This window comes from Leucoraja erinacea, chromosome 17, assembly GCF_028641065.1.
Source record: "Leucoraja erinacea ecotype New England chromosome 17, Leri_hhj_1, whole genome shotgun sequence".
Classification (NCBI taxonomy): Eukaryota; Metazoa; Chordata; class Chondrichthyes; order Rajiformes; family Rajidae; genus Leucoraja; species Leucoraja erinaceus.
Window position 1 is genome coordinate 19,281,428 of NC_073393.1, and position 24,562 is coordinate 19,305,989.

Here is a 24,562-nt window from a genome sequence, read left to right on the forward strand (position 1 = left end):
CTTGAACTGTGACCCCTTGTTCTGGACTTCCCCAACATTGGGAAAAATCTTCCTGCATCTAGCCTGTCCAACCCCTTAAGAATTTTGTAAGTTTCTATAAGATCCCCCCCCTCAATCTTTTAAATTCTAGTGAGTACAAGCCGAGTCTATCCAGTCTTTCTTCATATGAAAGTCCTGACATCCCAGGAATCAGTCTGGTGAACCTTCTCTGTACTCCCTCTATGGCAAGAATGTCTTTCCTCAGATTAGAGAAAATCTCTAGCAAAGATCTGCCAGTTTGGCTATCTGTCAGTGACTGTCAGGCCAGTTTGGGGATAGGATCTTTGCATTATGCTGCCTGGGACCCAACCAGTCACCACTTTCATTTCACAACCACTCACCCCACCCCACCTCACCTCACCCTTGCCTCTTCTTCTTAAGATAGACAAAAAAAAGCTGGAATAACTCAGCGGGACAGGCAGCATCTCTAAAGAGAGGAATGGGTGACGTTTCAGGTCGAGACCCATCTCGACCCAAATCGTCACCCATTCCTTCTCTCCAGAGATGCTGCCTGTCCCGCTGAGTTATTCCAGCTTTCTGAGTCTATCTTCGGTTTAGACCAGCATCTGCAGTTCCTTCCGACACTTGACCTTTCTTCCACGCTGGCTCTTAGTCAACTCCACATTGACAAGCAAGAGGGTGAAAAGTTACAAGGGTAAGCAGGTTGACTTGAGGAATGGATGCGCAGCCTTTATAACTGGAGATTAGAAGCTCAAGTGTGTGATTGAAACAAATTTGGAGAATCTTGATGGGGAGGATGAATCCTCTTGTGGGAGAATCCTGATCCAGACCATAGCTTAAAAATAAGGGGTCATCCATTTAAAGCAGAAATGAGGTTAATTTGTTTTCCTTTAGATGGCTACACACAGCACAAAGAAGGCCCCATAGCAGAAGCGTCCACGTCGTGGAGCTGGAAACTAAGTATCCTGAGCTAATTCTGTTACCACCATCATCTACTGCAACAAGTGATGGGTTCCACTGATTGTTGCTGGAGGCTTGTGTCCTTATCAGGACGGACGATGACAGTGAGGTCAACATTGGTAACAAGATGGACACGAAAAGAAGCACACATAACACACACACACCCAACACACTCGCACGCCTAGCACACATAGAAGCACAAGACACACACAAGCACCGACCATGCCTACACAGTAACACCCAGCATAAGCACAAGCACACACCCAACACACACGCACCCACACACCCAACTCACCCACACAACTCACATACGCACCTTGTTGATACTGTAGCCTTCGTAAAAGTGGAAGCGGCCCTTCATGAAGACGCACTGTTTACCACCCAGTTCCCCAAAGACCAGTTTTCCCTCGTGCCCTGGAACTTAAAGACATAGGACAGCATTCAATAGATTTACCTCCAGCCATGACCCTTAAAGTAGCCTTCAGCTATATTCTGGCTGAATACTGGGCAGATTTGAGTGGGCCATGGGAGGTGTTTGTTACTGATCACTCATGGAAGGACTAAGGAAATTCTCCTCCCACCTTCGTTGCTGCCTCTTTCTTGTTGGTCAGGTATACTGGTAAAATGTAGAACATAAAACAGCACAGCACAGGAACAGGCCCTTTGGTCCACAATGTCCATGCCGAACACTATACCAAGTTAAATTCATGTCGGCTGCCTGCGTATGATCTGTATCCCTCCATCCCTGCATATCCACGTGCCTATATAAAGACCTGTTAGATGCTACAATTGTGTCTGCCTCCTGTCTAAATCTTTTCCACTGAGTGTTTCCCAGTCAACAATGGGTCAGTAATGTGTGTGTGTTGCCCGGCTGTACTGGGGACCGTGGTATATGCTTTTGGGCAGGTGTACTGGGAGAACATAGTGTTTTTGTTGTCTGGGTGTACTTGAGGGACTGTTGTGTGTGTTGTTGGCTGGATGTATTTGGGGACTGCAGTGTCAGTGTTAATGGGTGCATATAGTGTATGCTGTTGGTCGGGTGTACCTGGTTATGAAGTGTGTGCTGTTGGCTGGGTGTACTGGGGGAACATGGTGTTTGCTTTTGATAGGGTATACTGGGAGACCATGGTGTGTGCTGTAGTTGGGGTGTATGTAGATTTGTCAGCTCTATTGAGGAATGTGGGGACTAGGATGGGATGTACTGGGGAATTTTAGTGTGCGCCATTGTCTTGTATACTGGGAGACTGTAGCATGTGATGTTGGTGTGGTATACTGGGGGACTATAGAATGAGCTGTAGTTCGGTGCACTGGGAGACATTAGTATGTAGTCAGCTGTACTGGGGGACAATGGGGACTAGGAAGGGGTGTACTGGGGGACTGTAGTGTGTGCTGTTATTCTAGTATACTGGGGAACTGTAGTGTGTGCTGTAGTCTGGTATACTGGGAACTGTAGTGTGCGCCAGTGTCTAGTATACTGGGGAACTGTAGTGTGTGCTGTTGGTCTAGTATACTGGGGGACTGCAGTGTGTGCTGTAGTCTAGTATACTGGGGGACTGCAGTGTGTGCTGTTGGTCTAGTATACTGGGGGACTGCAGTGTGTTGTTGTGCTGTACTGGGAACAGCAGAGTGTGTTGCCCGGGTGTATTGCTGGACTGTATTATCATGCTGTACTGGGGGCATCAGTGTGTTATCGGTGCGGACAGCGAGCCTGCTAACCTGTGCTCCGAGGGAATCCCGGGATCTTCTCGTACGGGATCTCGGTCTTGTTGCTCAGCAGGTCGGCGAGTCCCCCGAGGCCTGACCCACAGATGACAGCCAGACAGGGCCGTGTGCTGGTCTGAGCCAACAACCAATCAGCAGTCTCCTTACAGTCATCATATGGGACGCTGCAATGGTGAGAGAGGGGAGAGGGTGACAGAGTGCCGACAGTCGTGGGGAGGATGCGGTGGGGGTAAGGGTAGCACAGGAGGTGGAAGCATAGAGTCATACAGCAGCAAAATAGGCCCTTCAATTCATGCTGGCCATCAAACACTTCACTCATTCAGCTCTTGGTCCACAACCTTCTCTGCCTCAATGCTTCAAGTATTCGTCCTGATATTTCACAAGTGCTGTGAGTGTCTCTACCTGCACCACTCCCTAACGTACTACATCTCAGATTCTAGCAACCCAAGTGGGAAACAATGCTTCCTCTGATCCCCTTTACCCTAAACCCGACTTAAAAATCTCTAAATATTTACCCAATCAATGCCTCCCACCTTTTCATACACCTTGATCAGGCCCTCCCTCAGTCTCCTCTGCTCCAAGGAAAATACTCAGCCTTTTCAATCTCTCCTCATGTGACATTTCATCACAGGCAGAGAATCCCAATGACTCACCTCTGCCTGTTATCGTGTCCTTCCTAAAGTGCAGCAATCAGAACTGCACACAGTATTCCAGCAATGGCCTGAACAACGTTTTATGAAATTGTACCATGATATCCTCGCTTCTATATCTTTTGCCCCTGACTAATGAAGGTAAGTATGTGCCTTCTTCACCACCTTATCTACTTATTCCACCATCTTCAATGGTCCTTGGGCCACCACTTATTGTGTATGTTCCTACCTTATTAGTTCTGCCAAAGTGCATCACCGTGCACTTACTAGAATTAAATTCCATCTGGTTCCTCACTCTGCACTCTGTTCCTCTTAATAACTCATCCATATCTTCCTGTGACCTCGAACTTTCCTTCACACTGTTTACGATATCACTAATGTTCATACCATCAGCAAACTTACTGATTATTTCATATTGAAATTGTTCATGTATGTTATCAGTACTATGGGTCCCAGCACTGATCCCCTTAGTGCACCAGAGGTCATAGGTTTCCAAACACAAACGCAACCTTCCACCATCACTATCCTCCTCCCATTACCAATACAATTTTGGATCCTATCTACCTTGGATCCCAAGGGCTCTGACCTTTTGAATCAACTTACCAGATGGAATCTTGTCAACGTCCTTACTGAAGTCAACTGCACTGCCCTCATCCACATATTTTGTTGGAGTCATAGAGTTATAGTCCACAGAAACAGGCCCTCTGGCCCAATCTCTCCATGCGGATCTCTCCAATCTATAATAATCCCATGTGCCTGGATTTGGTCCACCATCCTCTAAATCTTTCCTATCCATGTATCTATCTTTCCTATCCATATATAAATGTCTTTCAAATGTTTTAATTGTACTCACTTCTATTACTTCCTCTGGCAGCTCATTCCTCATACCCCTCAACCTCTGAAACAAAGTCTTTCCCCCCCTTGCCTTAAATCTATGCCCTCTAGTTTTACAATCCTCTGACTATCTACCACCAACGCCACCTAGGAGTTTATACATCTTTATAAGATCACCCCTCAGCATCGCTTGCTCCAGAGAAAGCAGTGCCAGCCTATCCAGTCTCTCCTTATGATTCAAGCCTTGCAGAGCTAGCAACATCCATGTGCAAAACTTCGGCACCATCTCTAGCTAAATCGCATTATTTTGGAAGATTCAATTAAATTAATCGGACAGGATCTTCCACCAACAAATCTGTGCTTTAAATACCTTATCAATCCCTGCCTTTCCAAGTGCAGATTAATCCTGTACCTTTGATTTTTTTTCCCCCAATAACTTCCCTACCACTGATGTTCAACTCACTAGCCTATAGTTACCAGGTTTATCCCTTCTTGAATAAAGGCACCACATTTACTGTTATTCAGTCATCTGGCAAATGACGACGTGGTCAGCAAAGATTTAAAAATCCCCGTCAGGGCCCAGAAATCTCCTCCCATAGCAATCTGGGATATATATCATCAGGTCCTGGTGATTCATACAGTTATCCCCATCATCTAACATCTATTTTTTTATATGATTCTGAATTTTACCAATTCCCACCCAGAATTCTCCAATTACAATGCCCTTCTCCTTCGTGAACATCGATGAGAAGTATTTATTTGCGAAAGGGGAGAGACGGGTTGAGTGTGGAGGATGTACCGGAGGCAGTGAGTGCAGTATTTGGCTGGACTGTGCTGGGAAAGGAGAGGGATGGAGTTGGGACGAAGTGGGGTTGAGGTGTTTGCAGTGGGAACTGGGTAGGGACTAGATTCATACAGCACACAGTCACACAGCAAGGAAACAGGCCATTTTGCCCAATGCGTCTTTGCTGACCAAGTTGCCCAATCTTGTCAGTCCCATTTGCCTTTGGCTGGCTCGTATACTACAAAAGCTGGAGTGCGGTGAGGCAGGTGTGTGAGCTGCACAGGACCGGGCATGGGGCAGGATGCTGAGGTGAGGTGGTCTGAGTTGGAGAGACTTGGGCGCGGTTTTCGTGACGTGCGGGATAGGATGAGAGGGGTGAGGGAGGAAGAAGGTGGAGGGAGAGGATGGAATGAGGAGGCCAGGTGAAGGGGAGGTATTTAGGGAGTGAGCGGGAAGTGTTAATGGACAATTTGGTTCTCATTCCCAATCAGTTGGCTGACAGTGACATTGTGCTGAGAGACAGGAGTATCAGGGTTTCGTCACTCGTTTCTAAAGTTCGACATTTATAAGGTGAGACTGGGGCTACAGATTAAAACAACCGAATATTTTATGGCAGCTGTTAACAATAGGTTCCCCACAGTGTGTTAAATGCACTGTTCCATGCGAATGAGCAGTATAACTCTCTCACCGTAGCATGCGTGACAGGTCAGGGACTCTATCCAAGTTACAGGCAGCAGCGCAGTTAGAGCCCTCAGTAACGTCTCTCCAGACGTGCAGTCGTGGGCAGGAGACTGAGGCTGGAAATTGTGGAGGGAGGTTCTATTGAGGAAATTAGGGCCACACCAATCTGCGAGACACAGACCGATGTCCAGAGGTGGGATTGTGGATCAGTAGGGGAATTGTACAAGAGTTGATGTGCAGCCTTTGTGAGGAGAGGTTTCCAGATTAAGCTGCTGGAGCATTGAAATATTTATACTGTTAAAGTAACATCTTATGCTCAATGTCAACATGGAACATTAATTGGAAGGTTTCTGCTTCATCGGTAAAAAAGATCTCTAAATGTTAAGTCAGATAGTTTATTCACGCACACAGATACAAATGCACACGTATATGCACACAGATGCATAAATGCACATACATAAAAACACATACATGTGCACACCATACACACATCAGTAATTAACACATATGACATTCGCATGTTTACACCTGCAAATATATGCACACGTGTATGAGGTGTGTTGGGAGGTTTACACTGCATTACAGGAAGGATGTGGTGGCTTTGGGGATGGGTGCAAAAGAGATTTTTGAGAATGCTGCCAAGATTAGAAAGTATTATGTATAAAGAGAGGTCAACAAACTTGAATTGCTGTCGCTGGAGTGTTGGAGGCTGAAGGAGTTACTGGAGGAGTTCAGGTCATTGTGAGAAGCATAAATAGGATTGGTAATCAGAATCGTTTTTAAGGTGGAACTGTCAAATACTATTAAAAATATACATAGCATTTGGGGTGGTGATATTTGGGGAGTGGAGATACTTGGGGGATGGGGATGTTTGTGGCTGTGCGGAACATTTGGCGATGTTTAAGGAGGGAGGTTTGAGGGGTCTGGGGTTATTTGAGAGGTTTATCTGATGGCAGCTGCATCGGTTTGATGTACTTCCCTCGCCCACAGAACCTGCCCAACACGCAGTCTTGGGACAACAGCATGTCCTCCAACCAAGTGGCAAAACATCGTGGTCCCTGGGACCCTCGGTGGTCATGTCCTTGGGCACAACTCCCGCCTTCTCACTGCCAGCTGTACTACATCCTTACCTGTCAGTGAAATAACGGCCAGATAACTATTTCATTGTCAAGACAGCCCCCCCACACCGACCCAGCTAGGACCAGATCTGCGGCTGCTGATACCCTCACACACACACTTTCTGGAGCCTCCAACCATGACATTCCAAAATTCTCATCCATACTTTAACTATCTTCATCCTCTTCCACTCTCCCTGTGAAAGCACTGCTTTTCCCCAGTGGTGTTTTCTCATCGTTCCATCAATGACGGATGCGTTTTCATAGCCATTAACGTGACGTGATGAAGGATCTTCTACCTGAAGTGTGAACTATCTAATTAAATCTAATATCTGGACAAACTTTGCCATCGGGTCATAGGAGAAACAGTGCCTTAGGCCCACCGATTCCACACCAGCGATTGAACACCCATTTACACCAATTCTACAGAAACCCCAATATTTGTTATTTTCCCCACATTCCCACCAGTTCTGCCCAGTTTCAACACAGTGGGGGTAATTTGCAGTGGCCAATAAACATATTAACCAGTATGCTTTGGGGATTTGGGAGGAAACTAGAGCACCTGGGGTAAACCCATGCGGTCACAGGGAGAACGTGCAAACTCCACACAGACAGCACCCAAAGTCAGGATTGAACCTAGGTCTCTGGAGCCATGAGGTAATGGGGTCTAGTGCTTCTGTGCCACCTTTCTGCAATACAATACAATACAATATTTATTCCATGTCATTTGAAACCTCAGTGAGGCTCAAACGAAACTCCGTTTCTACAGCCATACAAACAAAACAATCCCTACAAGACACACCTACAATTCAATTCACACAAACATCCATCACAGTGAATCTCCTCCTCACTGTGATGGAAGGCAAAGTCTCTTCTCTCCACTGCACCATTTTTCTCCCGATGTCGAAGCCCCAGGCGGGCGATGATAAGTCCCACAGCCATTTAAGGCCATGTGGGGCGATGTACGGCCCCGCTCCAGGTCTAAATGTCACAAAGTTGGAGCCCCCGGCGGGCGTTGGAATGTCCCGCGGCCATTAGAGCCGCGCCGGGCGATGTACAACCCCGCTCCAGGTCGTTCCAACCCCGTGACACAGGCTGGAGAAGTTGCGTTGCAGGAGCTCCGAAAAGCGGCCTCCCACCCGGACCCGCGAGCTCCCGATATCACAGTCCACAGGCCTGCAGCTGGAGCCTCCGAGCTCCGAAGTCAGGCCGCAGCAGCGAGCCACCACCGCTCCCCACACTCCGAGGCCGGCCAGCCCCACGATGGTAAGTCCGCAGCTCCGCAGGCTCCGCGACTGGAGCCCCCAGGTCGTTCCGGTTGGAGGCCACTCCACGGTGCTAGGCCACAACGACAATGGGGACCCGACGGAGAAGGTCGGTTCTCCCGTGCAGGGAAGAGATTTTAGAAGTTTCCCCCTCCGCTCCCCCGCCCCCAACATATACACAGTTAAAAACAGAATAAAAAAACTACATTTAACTAGACAAAAAATAAAGGCTGTAGGAGCCGCTGCAACATGAGTCATGCCGCAAACTGCATCACTGTGGCTCACTTTTTGTGACTTACCTTCTTGTGGTAGGATTACCAAGCTCTTGGTTGGTAAACCTCCTCTGAAGTGCCTCAGGATATCTTCCTACTTTTCAAAGGCAGGTTATTGTTACAATAAAAAGAGGATTCTTGGTATATAAACCAAGAAAACACAGGAACCAAACCAAAATTTAAGCTGGGTCTATGCAGTTAAATTGGTTCTGTAAAAGGCAACTGATTGTGAGATAAAAATACAGGTACCCATGGTTCCAAAATACCCTTGAAAGGAGAATTGAATTGGCCCAGATGTTTCTGATACTCCCTGTAAATGCAGCCTCTCCAGGATTATCAAACCTCAGCTTCGTGTTCTTACAGTTAAGGTTGCTTCATTTCTTTGATGGAATTACTGCCAATGTTCATTCTACTCACTGTGTCATTATATTATCTTTCTATTGCATCTACCGTGCACCTGACACACATCAAAAACACCAGTTGGAATTTGAGGTTATTTCTGTACATATTGACAAAGGGCAACAACTCCAAAACCCAGTCAGTACAATTATTCTGGCTGGAGATATCCCTCTGCACTGGCTTTGTAGTGAAGGAAGCACACACCCTCGCCAAATACAGCTGCATTAAAACACACTCACTCATGCACTCCTTTACAGGGAAAAAGATTGCTGACCCCCTTACTCATCAAGAATTTGTCAATCTCTGCCCTAAAAAGGCACAATGGCTTGGCTTCCACAGCCGTCTGTGGCAACGAATTCCACAGTTTCATCACCCTCTGACTAAAGAAATTCCTCTTCATCTCTGTTCTAATGGTACATCCTTTTATTCTGAAACTAAGCCTTCTGGGATGGGGATGGGGGGGGGGATGGGGGAGGGGGACGGGGGGAAGGGGGGAACGGGGACAGGGAAAAGGGGGACGGGGAAATTGGGGAGGGGGGGGGGGGAGGGAAGGGGGAGGAGGGGAGGGGAGGGGATAAAGGGGAGGGGGAGGGGGGGGGAGAAGGGGGAGGGGGAGGGGGGGAGGGGGGAAGGAGGGGGGGAGAGGGGGGAGAAAGGGAGAAGGGGGAGAAGGGGAAAGGGGAGAAGGGGGAGAAGGGGGAGAGGGGAGAGAGAGAAGGGGGAGGGGGAGAAGGGGGGAGGGGGAGAAGGGGGGGGGGGAGGAGAGGGAGGAGAGAAAAAGAGGAGAGAAGGAGAGAAATAATGAATGAGGGGGTTCAAAGGCTGTTAGATGTTTGTTAAGTTTCTGCTGGGTGGAAATTTGTATTAATGCTCTATTCTGTCTACGCTGCTTATACAGCCAGGAATAGACTATGACTAATAGAAAGATTCTTTGTTATTTGGTGTGAAGTTGCCGCGCCTCATAAGCCGAGTGAATCCAACAAGTGGACGGAACGAGTGAGCCGACGGACCCATGGTCACGGTGGCGCAGCGGTAGAGTTGCTGCCTTACAGCGAATGCAGCGCCGGAGACCCGGGTTCGATCCTGACTACGGGTGCTGTCTGTACGGAGTTTGTACGTTCTCCTTGTGATCTGCATGGGTTTTCTCAGAGATCTTCGGTTTCTTCCCAAACTCCAAAGGCGTACAGGTTTGTAGGTTAATTGGCTTGGTAAATGTAAAAATTGTCCCTAGTGGGTGCAGGATAGTGTTATGCGGGGATCACTGGTCGGCGCGGACCCGGTGGGTCGAAGGGCCTGGTTTCGCGCTGTATCTCTAAACTAAACGACACAACTAAAAATCTACCTCTTGCCTTTTTTCCCTGAATAATTGTTGACGTTGTATTTCATATTCGAAAGGAACTATTTATACCTTTCAGTATTATCTGCAAAGGTTCCTGAAGAAAGAAAGCACAAGCCATGATTTTGTTATTTTTAAGCCCTGTTCTCGTTATCTCTTTGTTTGTTCTTTGATAGTTGGAATAATCGGCACGCAAGCTTCACAAATTGAAATGCTGCCAGTCAGGATGAATTTGCAGAGAAGCTAATCCTTTCTCTGATCCAATTAACAACCCAGAAAGAGTGGGCTCAGAAAAATAGCGGCTGTTGAGATAGTGGACGCATTGCTTTTAATCTGCCAAAAATTTGTAGACTCAGGGAAGATTCCATTTGACTGAAAAATGAAACTTTATTATCGGAAATGAGAGGAAGATTAAAAGCAGGAAACTGCATGTCAGTTAGCTAAACAGCGTCAAAGCGAAAATGTTAGAACCTGTTATTAAATATGCCATAGAATGTTACTCATGAAAATATACGTTAATCGGGTAAAGTCAACATGGTTTTGTGAAATGAAATAATGTTAGAGCACTTATTGGAGTTCCCATGAGAAGTAATGAGTGCTGTGGATTTAAAGGAGAGGGGTGGGCGGGGGGGGGGGGGGGTAGGGGATGGATGTACTATACTGACATTTCAAGAAGGCATTCAATGAGATGTCACTTAGGCGATTTTACAGCAGACTGCTGGCGACTGTCAAGTTGCCGGCAGTCGCCTGAAAAACTGGGAACTGGGACACCGACTGTCAGAGTGGAACACACATACACACAAACACATTGCAAAAGCAGGGGCCAGGACAAGCGGGGGAGCGCTGTCTGAAATTCACATGGTACAAAGCCAAGGTGATATAAACAGACACTGAGATGACCAGAAAGGTTGGCGCTTTAATTAAGACGGCTAACACAGTGTACGGTAAGTCCTTTAAAAGAGGGGAGAAGGGGGGAGAAGCTGGGAGAGGAGGCAGAAGGGGAAGAAGGGGGGAGAAGGAGTGGAGACAACTTTTAAGAAGCCAGACAGCTTTTAATAAGCCGGAGATACACAGCTGTGAAGTTTGGCGGACATTTAACATTACCGGTCGGTTATCCTTGGTTCTGAAAATTCCTGCTTACTTTTTTTTTCCCCAATGAGCCATTGCAAATGACCAGTCGGCAAAGGCGATTAACTTCAATTTCCTCAACTACCCATAACAACACGGCGGCCCCACTACAACTGCACCTACGACTACAGGATTAGCGATTTTCTCCATGGCGACCAACATGTTGAAAAATTTGCGGCGACCATACTGAGGTCACGACGTGTTCCCAGAATGCAGGAACTCCTCGCGACCATGAAGGAGATTCACCAGAGAGAACCAGCGAACAAGTGGCAACCATGTGGCCAGTGCAGAGTCTCCTGCACTCGCCTAAAAAGTCGCCTAAGTGGGATAGGCCCATAAAGGTAATTGCGGAAGGTAAATGATCATGGTGTGGGATGCGAGGGAGAATATCTGTTGGCTAACAGGAATCAGTGAGCATGTATAGATGGGCCTTTTTCTGTTTGGCAGGATGTAATGAATAATATGCCATCAGGATCAATATCAATATGCTTCAATTTCCTACTATTAATACAAATGACCTGGATGAAGGAACCAAAGGTTAGTTGCTAAACCTATTGGTGACACTCAGAAACATGGGAACGCAAGTTCTGACAAGGCCATAAGGCGGCTACAAAGAGGCAAAGACCTGGGCAATTAAATATAATGTGGGAGAATATGCAATTGGTTGTTTCATCAAGAACAAAGCTCTTTACCCCAATGGCAAGTGATTGTTGAGCTCCGTGATGTAATGTAACTCCTGAAGTACAACGCAACTATGAATATTATAGGAAGTTAACACCATGAGATATTGCATTCCGCTGTGCACTGTGTATAGAACAAATTGGTAGCATTACCCAGGAGATGAGGGAGTCAGCTAATATGTTAGTCCAGAGAAGCTGATACTGGGAGAGGATTTGATTGGTGTGCACAAGATGGTGATCGATCTAAAGTGGTGTGAAACTGTTCCCATGAGCAGATGATTCCAGAACCAGAGGATAGAGATACAAAGTGAAGGGCAATAGATAAAGGAGGAAATCCTTATCTGTGCAATGTGTGGATATGACTGGAATCTCCCTGCCCAGATGGTGGGTGGAAATAGAATCAATCAGGACTTTCAAAAGGGAATTGTATAGGCTTGTGGGGAAAGTAACTTCAGGCTTACAGAGAAGAGTGGGGATTGGAACTAACTAGATGTCTGCACAGGGCTAGCACTAACACAATGAGCTGAACTGTCTCCTTCTGCATTGTAATGAGCTACCATGTGTTATGATTTTTACCATTAAAAATAATGATGGCTCTAGATTAATATTGTTCTAGTGACTTTTCAAACCATTAGGACAAAAGTAAAGAAATTGCATCTGACAATATCTAATAAACACACAAAGATGTTTACCCTTTGTGCTGTATTTTTAGTTATTAAAGGATGAAATTTGCATTATTACTTCAATGCACAATGGATGCACAGTGTTATGAAATGTAAATTTGCATATTGCATTTTCTTAAATTTAAACTTTCTTTGTTGAAGATAAATTGACGCTTTAGTCCATTGGGCTTTTTAGAATTCTTACGATGAATTGGCTGCTTTGTGTTGAAAGAAGGGCATGTTCTGGGTCTCTACACAAACGCTGCCAGCATAGCAAGTATCCAAAAGCTGATCTGCAGACAGCAGCAAGTATTAAATACCAAACGACAATCTTCACAAAAGGTATTGCCTGACAGACTTCATCCTAGCTCATTCCAGGTTCTTTGTTATCTTTTATGATGGGGCATCAAAAAGTGGAGATATGGAAGTTATACACAACATTACTGCGGGCATTTTAATGAAAAATAGCACTTAAAATCACCAAGCTTTCAAATAATTTATTGTTGAAACTGGAATTAATGAAATAAAAATGGTTACGAGCTGCTTTATAAAGCACTTGAGAAAAGAGTACTTCCCCTGAAATTTGAGAGGATAATCAATTTTTAATTAAAAAAAGATTGTTGGAAAGCGTTCTGGATTGTACTGCCAACTGGATGCATTAAGGAAGAAGGTGAAAATTACCAGACCACTGACAGCCATCTTCAACCCATAATCCTAATGTGATCAAATGGAATCAAACTTAATATATGGACAAAGAAATTATCCTCTCCCAAACATACTGTAGTATGTCAATAACTGGGTCCAGGTGAGGCTTTGTCTATGGAACTGATGCACTACAATGCTGACAACTATATTCTGCGCTCTACTCTTTTCCTTTGCTTGATCAAAAATACTGGAGTTTGATTTGATTGTCGTCATCATCATCATCATCAGTCTGGAGAAGGGTCTCGATCGGAAACGTCACTTATCCATGTTCTCCAGGGAAGCTGCATGACCAGAGTTACTGCAGCACTTTGAGTCAACCAGCATGTGTAGTTTCTTCTTTCTACTTCTTGATTGCATTTATATATGGTATATCTGATCTGTTTGGACAGCATACAAAACGTTCACTATACCGCAGTACACGCGACAATAATAAACCTAAACCTGAGAAAAGGGGTTGAATGCTTGTTAGTCTCAGCTGATCTGCCCGAAGGAGGTGTTTAAGAGGGAGATTAATGAAGAGAGAGGAAAGACAAATCTAGAATTGTGACACCGAAGACCATGGTCACTGAATGCTGGAAGAGAATGCTGGAAATATCCAGATTGTCCGGCAGCAGTTGTGGAGGGAGATAGAAGCTAAACTCATGTTATTGATCGATGACCTTCCATCAGAACTGGTCAGAAGTACTGATTTCTCCATCCGTCTGAAAGATCATCCACCTTGGCAACATTAGCTTCAGCTCTCTCTAAGGATGCTGCCTGACCTACTGAGTTTCTCCAGGAGGGAGAGAGACAGAATGGGGGGGAAAGACAGGGAGAGAAACATAGAAACATAGAAAATAGGTGCAGGAGTAGGCCATTCGGCCCTTTGAGCCTGCACCGCCATTCAATATGATCATGGTTGATGATCCAACTCGGTATCCTGTACCTGCCTTCTCTCCATACCCCCTTGATCCCATTAGCCACAAGGGCCACATCTAACTCCCTTAATTACAGCAAATGAACTGGCCAGAACTATCTTCTGTGGCTGAGAATTCCAGAGATTCACCACTCTCTGTGTGAAAAATGTTTTCCTCATCTGGGTCCTAAAAGATTTCCCCCTTATCCTTAAACTATGACCCCTTGTTCTGGACTTCCCCAACATCGGGAACAATCTTCCTGCATTTAGCCTGTCCAACCCCTTAAGAATTTTGTAAGTTTCTATAAGATCCCCCTTCAATCTTCTAAATTCTAGCGAGTACAAACCGAGTCTATCCAGTCTTTCTTCATATGAAAGTCCTGACATCCCAGGAATCAGTCTGGTGATCCTTCTCTGTACTCCCTCTATGGCAAGAATGTCTTTCCTCAGATTAGGAGACCAAGTTAGGAGAAGATGTTAGCTTTTGAATACTCAGATGACAGCTGTCCAGCACATGGGCCAAACCCGCTGTCATCAGGCAGCTGGGAGCTGATAAAGGAGACTGTGGGGGTAGGGAGGGGTTTGTCAATAGAACTGTGTGGTGGAAGAGGGGGGAGCAGGACGGATAGGAAAGAGATGGGAATGAAAAAGAAGGAGATAAGGAGCGAAAAAGACAAACGGAGGAAGAGAGAGCTTGAGATAAAAAGAGAGAGCGAGACACAGAGATAGAAAGAGAGAGACATCTAGCTGGATAGAAAGAGAGAGGGAGATTGAGTGAGAGAGAGAGAGAGAGATATGTGGAAGGACGGGTAGAGCCAGGGAGGGAAGGAGAAAAAGAGGAGAGGAAGCTCAACACTTGGTGCCAAACGTACTGTGATGGGGTAGGGCTATAATGACCATCATCAAAAGTGTCCTGGCAGCAGCTGCACTCCCGAGGGACACAGCTGCTGCAGTCAAGTCTGCAGTAGTGGTGAGCGACCAAAACGAGGGGTAAACCTCCCTGACCTTGGTCTCACTGTCTGCCTACAGTGAATTCATGAGGGCACTGCCAGAGGTGTCCTAGAGAACACAAAGTCCTTTCATCACCGGGAGGATGGCCTGTATAGTGTGTTCTGTCAGTGAGTTGTGGTTTGATTACACCTTAGACAATATAGACAAAAGGTGCTGGAGTAGGCCATTTGGCCCTTCGAGCCAGCACTGCCATTCACCGTGGTCATTGCTGATCATCCACACTCAGTACCCCGTTCCTGCCTTTTCCCCATATCCCCCGACTCCACTATCTTTAAGAGCTCTATCCAACTCTCTCTTGAGAGCATACAGAGAATTGGCCTCCACTGCCTTCGGAGGCAGAGATTTCCACAGATTCACAACCCTCTGTGTGAAAACGTTTTCCTTATCTCCGTTCTAAATGGCTTACCCCTTATTCTTAAACACATTACATTAAACTAGTTCTGGACCCCCCCAACATCGGGAACATGTTTAATTAAACTATTCTGCAGGTTTCTGTTTTGCCATATCTCACTGAGAGGAAACGGAGGTAAAATATCCAGTAGAACTTGTTCAGTTTTCTTTGGTTCTTTGAAATTACAGTTGCCGTAGCAACCACCACATAAATGTGCACTTGAGTTAAATTTAGTCAGGATTCCAAGAACTCTCACACACACACACACACACACACACACACACACACACACACACACACACACACACACACACACACACACACACACACACACACACACACACACACACACACACACACACACACACACACACACACGCACGCACACACACACACCAGTAACTCCATGTCAACCAAGCTTCCCCATCGATGCTAGCCCCACCAGATCCATGCTCTTGTACTAAAATCACGTGGAAAATAAGTTCAGCAATCACACACAAGAAACCAGTCTCCATGTACAAAATAACCCCACAGATCCCCTTTAAAATCCATTCTCTCAACAGACTTATTGCCCCAATATAGGAAGGGCATGCTTCTGCTGGGGACAGCACGGAGGAGGTTCAGATTGTACTGCTATCTGAAGGAGTGTAATAAAACAAAATACTGTAAATATTGTAGTGCCATCAGTTTTTCTAACCACACCTTGGGGAAATCATTTTGATTCTCTGCCCTATCTGTGCCTCTACATAATCTATCAGGTCACCCCTCAATGACTTTTGCTTCAGGGAAAACAAAGTCACCCTGTCCAATCTCTCCCCATAACTAATCCCCTTCAATCCCGGCAATATACTGGTGAATCTCCTCTTTGCTCTCTCCAACAGAAACACGTCCACATTGTATATTGTGGCAATGAAATCGACACAGAATACTTCAGTTACCAGTGTTTGCAAAGTTGCCACACAACACCCAACTTTCATATTCTATGCCCCGACCTATGGTGGCAAAAATACCACATGCCTTCTTCACCACCCCCTTGACCCCAGGGACCCGTAGGTCTCTCAGTTCTTCAATATGCTTAATGCTCGATCATTTACTGTATATGTCCTACCCCTATTTGATGTTCCAAAATGCATCACCTCACTCTTGTCCAGGTTAAATATCAACTGCCCATGCTCTGCCAAATTTTCCATTTTCCATTTTCCATTAAGATTCAGATTGAATGAAATTATTTGTTTACATGAAGATCACAGAGTAGCCGGAATACATGGCAATGATAACTATGACAATGAATGCAAGGACAAATAAAACCCAAAATACTGCAAAGATTGTAGTGTTATCTGAAGTAGTGCAAAAAGATATATCAAAGTGCATAATTAAATAACTGACTGAGGTAGAGTTTGGAGTAACGGAACAAGGCAGTACATCCAGAATGAGGTGATCTGATCTATGACCATCCTCACTATATACAACACTATCTATGTTCACATCAGTTTTTGCACATTACATAAATGACAGTTGAAAGGGTGTTGATGATTGGAACAGCATTTTTGATATCGCCATCGAAAGATGCGAGTTCAAATCCAAGCAAGGCAGTTTGGGTGATTGGATACCATACATCTGATAATTTATGGCTGGTGCAGGAACAACTGCAGTAATAATCCAACTGGAGAATCAAGCAAGGAATCCTTACCTCTTCCTCCGCAACTCATCCGTTCCCATCCACATGGCCCCCTCCCCAGGAAACGTAACACCTGTCCCCATACATCCTCCCTCGCATCCATACACAGACCTCAGCAGTCCTTCGAGGAGAGACAGAGGTTCAGGTGCACTTCCTCTAACCTCATCTACTGCATCTGGTGCTCCCAATCTGAGGCCAGGTATAGACATGGTGACCGTTTTGCTAAACACGTGCTCAGTCTGCCAAGGCCTGTTGGATCTTCCTGTTGCTAGCCAATTTAACTCCTTCCCAATCCCATATTGACCTTTCTGTCCTGGGTCTTTCTCCGTTGCCAGAGTGAGTCCACATGCAAACTGGAGGAACAGCACATATTCCGCTTGGTATGAACATTGAGTTCTCCAATATAAGATAACTAATGTACTACACCGCCCCACCTTTTTCCTATTCTGTCCCACCTGGATGTGTAGCTTTTCTCCCTTCCCTCTCCTCCCCAACCCCTTCCAGCTATATTCATTCCTCTAGCTTCACATTTCGTGCCTCTTCTATCCACATCTCCTTCTCTCACACTTTTTCTCTTTTTATCTCTGGTGCTTGTCCAACCATCTGCCAATCAAAAACTTGCCTCATCTCTATCCACCTACATTTGCAAACTTGTTCCTACCCCCACCTCTCTCTGAGCTTTCTTTTCCCCCACCCCCCTCACCCTCACTACCATCAGTTTGAAAGAAGGTCCTGACCCGAAATGTCACCTATCCATATTCTCCGGAGATGCTGCCTGACCGGCTGATTTACTCCTGCACTTTGTGTCTTTCTTTGTAAACCAGCACCTGCAGTTCCTTGCATCTACAAGGAAATCCTTACTTGGTTTGCTCTGTTGCTGACTATTAGAATACGTTGTGCTTCACACGTAATGTTCCCAGGGCAACCGGGGTATAAATGACACACATTGTGTACTGACAAAAGCAATCTGATGTATTGAATTTATCACAATGGTGAAACAGTTCACAAAGCAAAGAGCTTGGTGTTCCTGTGTTGGTTTATACTGCAGTACAATATTAGCAATACACTCATTGAGTCACAGAGATGTACAGCATAGAAACATGCTCTTCTAAAATTAGGTTCCACTGTACTGTTTTGTACTGTATTAACTTCTAATAAAATAAACAAAACAAACCAGAAACAGGCTCTTCAGCACAACATGTCCGATGCCGACCTTTTTGCCCATCTACATTGAAAGGTTCGGCACAGCAAAACACAGAGCAAAGTATGCAGTTCTGGTCTCCCTCCATATTATATAAAAGACACTAAGACATTGGAGAGGTATAAAAAAAGGTTGACAAAGATAATATCAGGTCATGACTCTTGGCAATGACTGAAGCAACTGGGGTCTTTCCCCTTGAATAAAGCATTCTGAGGAATTACTTTATGAAAGGCTGAAAATTATGAATGGGTTTGACTGGGGAGATTTAGAGATGGTGACACTTGGCAGTTGGTCCAAAAGCAGGAACTGGGAGAATAAGATGCAAGGAGTAAGGAGACGAAGGAGTTCATAAATCCAACTCAGGAGAAACCATTCTCTCTGAGAGTGGTCAGAACTCTGAACTTGCTTTCAGATGGAGGGGGAAAGCACAGATACATCAACAAAAAGTGTTTAAGAAGGAACTGCAGATGCTGGAAAATCGAAGGTACACAAAAAAAAGCTGGAGAAACTCAGCGGGTGCAGCAGCATCTATGGAGCGAAGGAAAAAGGCAACGTTTCGGGCCAAAACCCTTCTTCAGTCTTCAGCTCCATAGATGCTGCTGCATCCGCTGAGTTTCTGCAGCTTTTTTGTGTACCATCAACAGAAAGTGTTAGGTACAGGAGGGAGAAAGAAATAGGATATTCTCACATGAACCATAAATAACCCTGGATACTAGAAACCTTGTTGTGGCCCTTGTACTTTTGATCTGTACTTTCTCTGTAGCGTTTAAGCTATATTCTGCACTCTCTTTCCTTCCTCTTTACACCACTAGATAGATTCATGTATGGTTTTATTGTATTTATGCATGACATGACTGCATACAAAACCAGGTTTATCACTAGCTCGCAGCACATGTGGCAATAACAAAATAATACCAATACCACCACCAAACCATAAAACAAGGAGTTTGCGTATGCAGGATCTGGATCAAAAAATAAACTGCTGGAGAAACGCAGTGGGTCAGGCAGCATCTGTGGAAGCAAAGAGGCGGTCAACGTTTCAAATCAAGACCCTATATTAGGACAGATTTTCGAGGGCGGATAGCTATTATATGTGAGAGAGAGAGAGAGAGAGGCGAGTTCTGCCTGTCGTGCCCCATCACATTTGATTTGACCTATCACTGTCTCAGCCTCAGTCTCACTCCTCCCTGTCGCTTTTTTTTTACTCTGGCTTCCCTCTGCACCATCAGTCCTGATGCAGGGTCTGGACCTGAAACATCACCTTCCACCTCCACTATCAGGTCTGACTTCTTGAAGATGCTGGGGATCTGGTTCATGTGGGCCAAAGCATGTAACAGAGAACAAATCTGGAGAGAACAGCCAAGGTGAAGCAAACATAGATAGGGCCTGTGGAAGCAGCATTCCCTCTCGATAACCTGAAAAATCTTGGTGATCAGGTGTGAGCTGCTCTCGGGGCTGTGCACTGGGCACAAGTCTGGCCCATCCTCCACTCCTCTGCCTCGGAGATCACCCGGGCTGTATTCCAGTTCATTTGGGGATCAAAGATGGAGTGGGTCCAACTGGTCATGTTGCACAAGTCGACAGACAACAGGGGCAAAAAGCCCTCATCCTGATGGTCATCTTCATGTGTGGCTGCATCAGGCTTTGCAAAGAGCCAAAGTATTGTGAAGGATAGGCCTGGCTCTGATGCCGCACAATGTGCCAGTCAGCTGGACATTGCTGCACCACATGTCCTTTGTGGAAAGCTTCTTCTGGACCAACACCTTTGACCACAAGTCCATCGGGCAGTGGTCGGCATGGAACAACCTGCAGGACAAGGACTTGATGGATCCTGTGCATGGTTCCCTGAGCAGCCTGTCCGCGAAAAGGCCTCAGAACTCACCACCAGGCACCATGACCTTGGTGGTGAGAGGGGCTCTCCCAGTCAGTTTGTTCATGCACCACCGGAATCTTACTACCATTGCATGCTATGGAGAGGAGATGGTTGCCCACTTCCCAGATGGTGGATTTGACAAGAGAGTCTGGAGAATGATGCAATGGTCCTTGTTATGGTTTATCCCGAACAGCTCCATATCAGAGAACTCTCTGATTTACAGACTGTTCAAAGAAGGACATCAAGTGCTGCTGGTAGATCATCAACTCAGTGAATGAGGCTCTTTGGTCTGGCCAAAGCTCGTTCCCTGCAGAGCAAGATGTCCATGAGGGAATGTTGCCGACTGGCCCATTCCAGGCTGCAGGAATACATGCTGAGGGACTCGATGAAGCATGGCACAGCTAACGCCAAGGCTCTGTGGGGGCAGACCACAGTCCAGCGTCCCTCCGCTGCTGGACATTGGGGTGTAGGGCCTGGTAGAGACACCGCTCAAACAAGGGAAGATATATCATTCCCAGCGCAGTCAGTGACTCTGGGTGGGCGGAGGGACCAGACTGGCCCCCAACTCTGCTGCAGCTGATGGAGACGTTGCCGGGTTTTCGTCCCCGTGTGTCCGCTGCCCGGATCCACCCGGCCCCGTGTGTGGGCGCTGCCGACCACAGCCCGTGATAGTGCGGCTGCACAGGGGTAGGGTGGGCAGAGGGCGGCCATCGGGGGCGAGAGTGGGGGCTGTCCCAAGGGATGCGCACCTCACACCATGGTGCTCGGGTTCAGAGCAAAGATAAGAGAGCATTCGGTTATTTACAGCGCAAAAATGGACCATTTCGCCGGTTTTTAACAGGTAAGAAAGAATGCGTTTTGTGTGTTAACAGTGTATGCCATGGAGCTGCCATGTCCTCCAAAACGATTGAGCTGCTCCGTGCGTCACACCCTTTGACCCGATAACCTTACGTGTAACCCCCCATATACATAGAACATCGAACAGTACAGCACAGGAACAGGAACAATATTTGTGCCAAACATGATGCTGAGTGAACTGATCTCATCTGCCTGTACATGATCCCTATCCCTCAATTCCCTGCACTTTCTCATGTCTATCTAAAAGCATCTTAAATGCCACTATGGTATCTGTCTCCACCGCCACCCCTGGCCGTGCATTCCAGGCCCACACCACTTTGTGCAAAAAAACTTGTCCTGCACATCTCGATTAAACTTCCTCCCTTTCACCTTATAGCTATGCCCTCTAGTGTTGGACAACCCCACCCTGGGGAAAAGGTTCTGATTGTCTACCCAATTTATGCCCATATATGACATAGCAGCCAGATCAATAGCACCCCTTCCCACACAAATCCACTCATTCTATTAGCAACAGATAGTAGCAATAGTTCGTACCATCTACAGGATGCACTACAGCAAGTCGCCAATACACTTTGGAGCGCATCTTCTAAACCAGCTAGAAGGACATGGCCAGCAAAACGTGGTAACTGTAAGTTACCCTAAAAGCCACACACATCCTGACTTGGAAATGTATCTCCATTCCTTAACCGTCGCTGGGTCAAAATGCTGGAATTCCACTCGCTACCAGTATTGTGAGCGCACCCACACATCAAGGGCTGCGTTGCCACCGACTCCTCAAGAGCAATTATATGTTGGCACAGCCCTCATCCCCGACAAAAAATGGGAGTCATCCAAGGGGATTGATGGAATTTAGAATCGGAGAACAATATAATGATGATAGAAAGCAGCCTCATCGCTGCCAATAATTGGACATCCACCCCTATGTGAAAGGAGCAAGAATGAAACACTTGCCGGACTTGCCGCTCTGTATTGGGAGAGGGCTCGCCCCGTGCACTGATACTTGGTAAGGTGCTCGGTCGCGTTTGATGGATACACTGCGTGCCTCTGTCGTGCACCTGTCGTCAGCCCCAGCCCCAGCCCCGGCCCGGCCTCACCTGCAGCTCCCTGCGGCCATTCTTGCAGCGGCTCCCGTCCGGCTCCCCGCACCTCAGCGCGTCCGTCGCCCTCCTCGACACTGGTTGTCACTCTCCCCCTTCCTGCTTCAAGGGAAACTACAGGATCAACTCGCCCTGCCGTCGTTAAACGAGGGAATTATCCTGCCCCAGCCTGACGTCAGGGGAAGAGTTCCGCGTTCCCACATTCAAACTATTTAAATTTCATAAGAGAATGCAACTTGGACAGAGGAGCGTTGCCTCCGTTGAAGCGTAATAAAAAAGTGTTTTTAAAAAATAAACTGGAGTTGTGACATGTTTTCATTCAACAAACACCCCCCCCCCCCCTCGGAAAAAGCCCCGACTATAAAGTTAAATTGGGAGCCTGGATTGCCTTAATTTGATTTGGATCCCCTTGGATTTGGAGAGGTATATCTGTCTCAGACGTATCCGATCTTCAAATGGTCGACATGTATGTAATAAGTGCACGTGAAACTGCAGATGCTCAAATTTTGAGCAAAACAGAAAGTGCTGGAGGGACTGAACGGGCCAGGCAGTATCTGTTGAAGGAATGGACAGATGAAGTTTCGGGTCGGAGACTGACAATTCCCACCCCAGAAGCTGCCTGACCCGCGGAGACCCCGCAATGCTTTGCATTTAGCTTGGGTTCAATTTATCACAAACTTTCCCCAGAATTGTGGATCACGGGACAGCTGGAGCTAACAAAGGCTGCAAGTGACAAGTGTTTCAAAGGTAGGACATTGTAATTGATATATGATCAACCATGGTTAGATAGAACGGGGAGACTGGTTGAATTGTCCCCTCTATTGCTGAGCTGTTTTTTTACAGTCGGCTGATGTTAGAGGGGCAAACACAGAGTCCTCTTGCCACAGAAGATCTCCTGGTCTAGTGGGGGACAGACAGGAATCATCCATCGCTGAGTGCTTCGTACTAACAATCTTCGAGTCACCTTGCTTCGACCAGAAACTCAGCTGCGCCAGCAATGTATAATGCAGCTGCAACACGTGTTTCCATGCATACGTGCAACGCGACAGGTGAATTAGGGATATGTAGGAAGGAACTGCTGATGCGTGTTTACCACCAAGATGAACACAAAATGCCGGGTGACGTTTCGTGTCGAGACCTTTCTTCAGTCTCGACCCAAAACGTCACCCATTCCATCTCTCCAGAAATGCTGCCTGTCCCGCTGAGTTGTTACTCCAGCATTTTGTGTCTATCTTTGATGAATTAGGTAACACAGTTTACATAATTTAGGTGTAATTGTTTATTACGCGATTTCGATCGGGGTTAGAGAACCACTTTGGTTGTACTTTGTACTTTGTGTACTTTGGAAATTTGCAAGCAAAATAGACAATAGGTGTAGGAATAGGCCATTCGGCCCCTCGAGTCAGCACCGCCATTCAATGTGATCATGGCTGATCATCCCCAATCAGTACCCCGTTCCTGCCTTCTCCTCATATCCCCTGACTCCGCTATTTTTTAAGAGCCCTATCTAGCACTCTCTTGAAAGCAACAAGAGAACCTGCCTCTGAGGCAGAGAATTCCACAGACTCACCACTCTCTGTGAGAAAAAGTATTTCCTCGTCTCTGTTCTAAATGGCTTACTCCTTATTCTTAAACTGTGACCCCTGGTTCTGGACTCCCCCCAACATCGGGAACATGTTTCCTGCCTCTAGCGTGTCCAAACCCTTAACAATCTTATATGTTTCAATGAGATCCCCTCTCATCCTTCTAAACTCGAGAGTGTACAAGCCCAGCTGCTCCATTCTCTCAGCATATGACAGTCCCGCCATCACGGGAATTAACCTTGTAAACCTACGCTGTACTCCCTCAATAGCAAGAATGTCCATCCTCAAATTAGGGGACCTAAACTGCACACAATACTCCAGGCCTGATCTCACTAGGGCTCTGTACAACTGCAGAAATACCTCTTTGCTCCTATACTCGATTCCTCTTGTTATAAAGGCCAACATGCCATTCACTTTCTTCACTGCCTGCTGTAACTGCATGCTAACTTTCATAGACTGATGTACAAGGACCCCTAGATCCCGTTGTACTTCCCTCTTTTCCCAACATGACGCCATTTAGATAGAAATCTGCCTTCCTGTTTTTGCTACCAAAGTGGATAACCTCACATTTGTCCGCATTAAACTTCATCTGTCATGCATCTGCCCACTCCCCCAACCTGTCCAAGTCACCCTGCATTCTCATAGCATCCTCCTCACAGTTCACACTGCCACCCAGCTTTGTGTCATCTGCAAATTTGCTAATGTTACTTTGAATCCCTTCATCCAAATCATTGATGTATATTGTAAATAGCTGCGGTCCCAACACCGAGCCTGGCGGTACC

General features: G+C 46.3%; 1 protein-coding gene across 1 annotated transcript in view; it reads right to left on the reverse strand.

Annotated features, from left to right (window-relative positions):
• Window positions 1-22,405, reverse strand: part of pnp6 (purine nucleoside phosphorylase 6) — a 29,110-nt gene extending 6,705 nt beyond the window's left edge. Inside the window, exons 1-3 of the mRNA XM_055648742.1 lie at window positions 22,195-22,405; window positions 2,677-2,846; window positions 1,277-1,380 (exon numbers count right to left, since the gene is read on the reverse strand). Coding sequence (XP_055504717.1) covers window positions 1,277-1,380; window positions 2,677-2,846; window positions 22,195-22,214 — 294 coding nt within the window. The 5' untranslated portion in view covers window positions 22,215-22,405. The remainder of the gene's footprint in view (window positions 1-1,276; window positions 1,381-2,676; window positions 2,847-22,194) is intronic.
• Window positions 22,406-24,562: the final 2,157 nt, after the last annotated feature.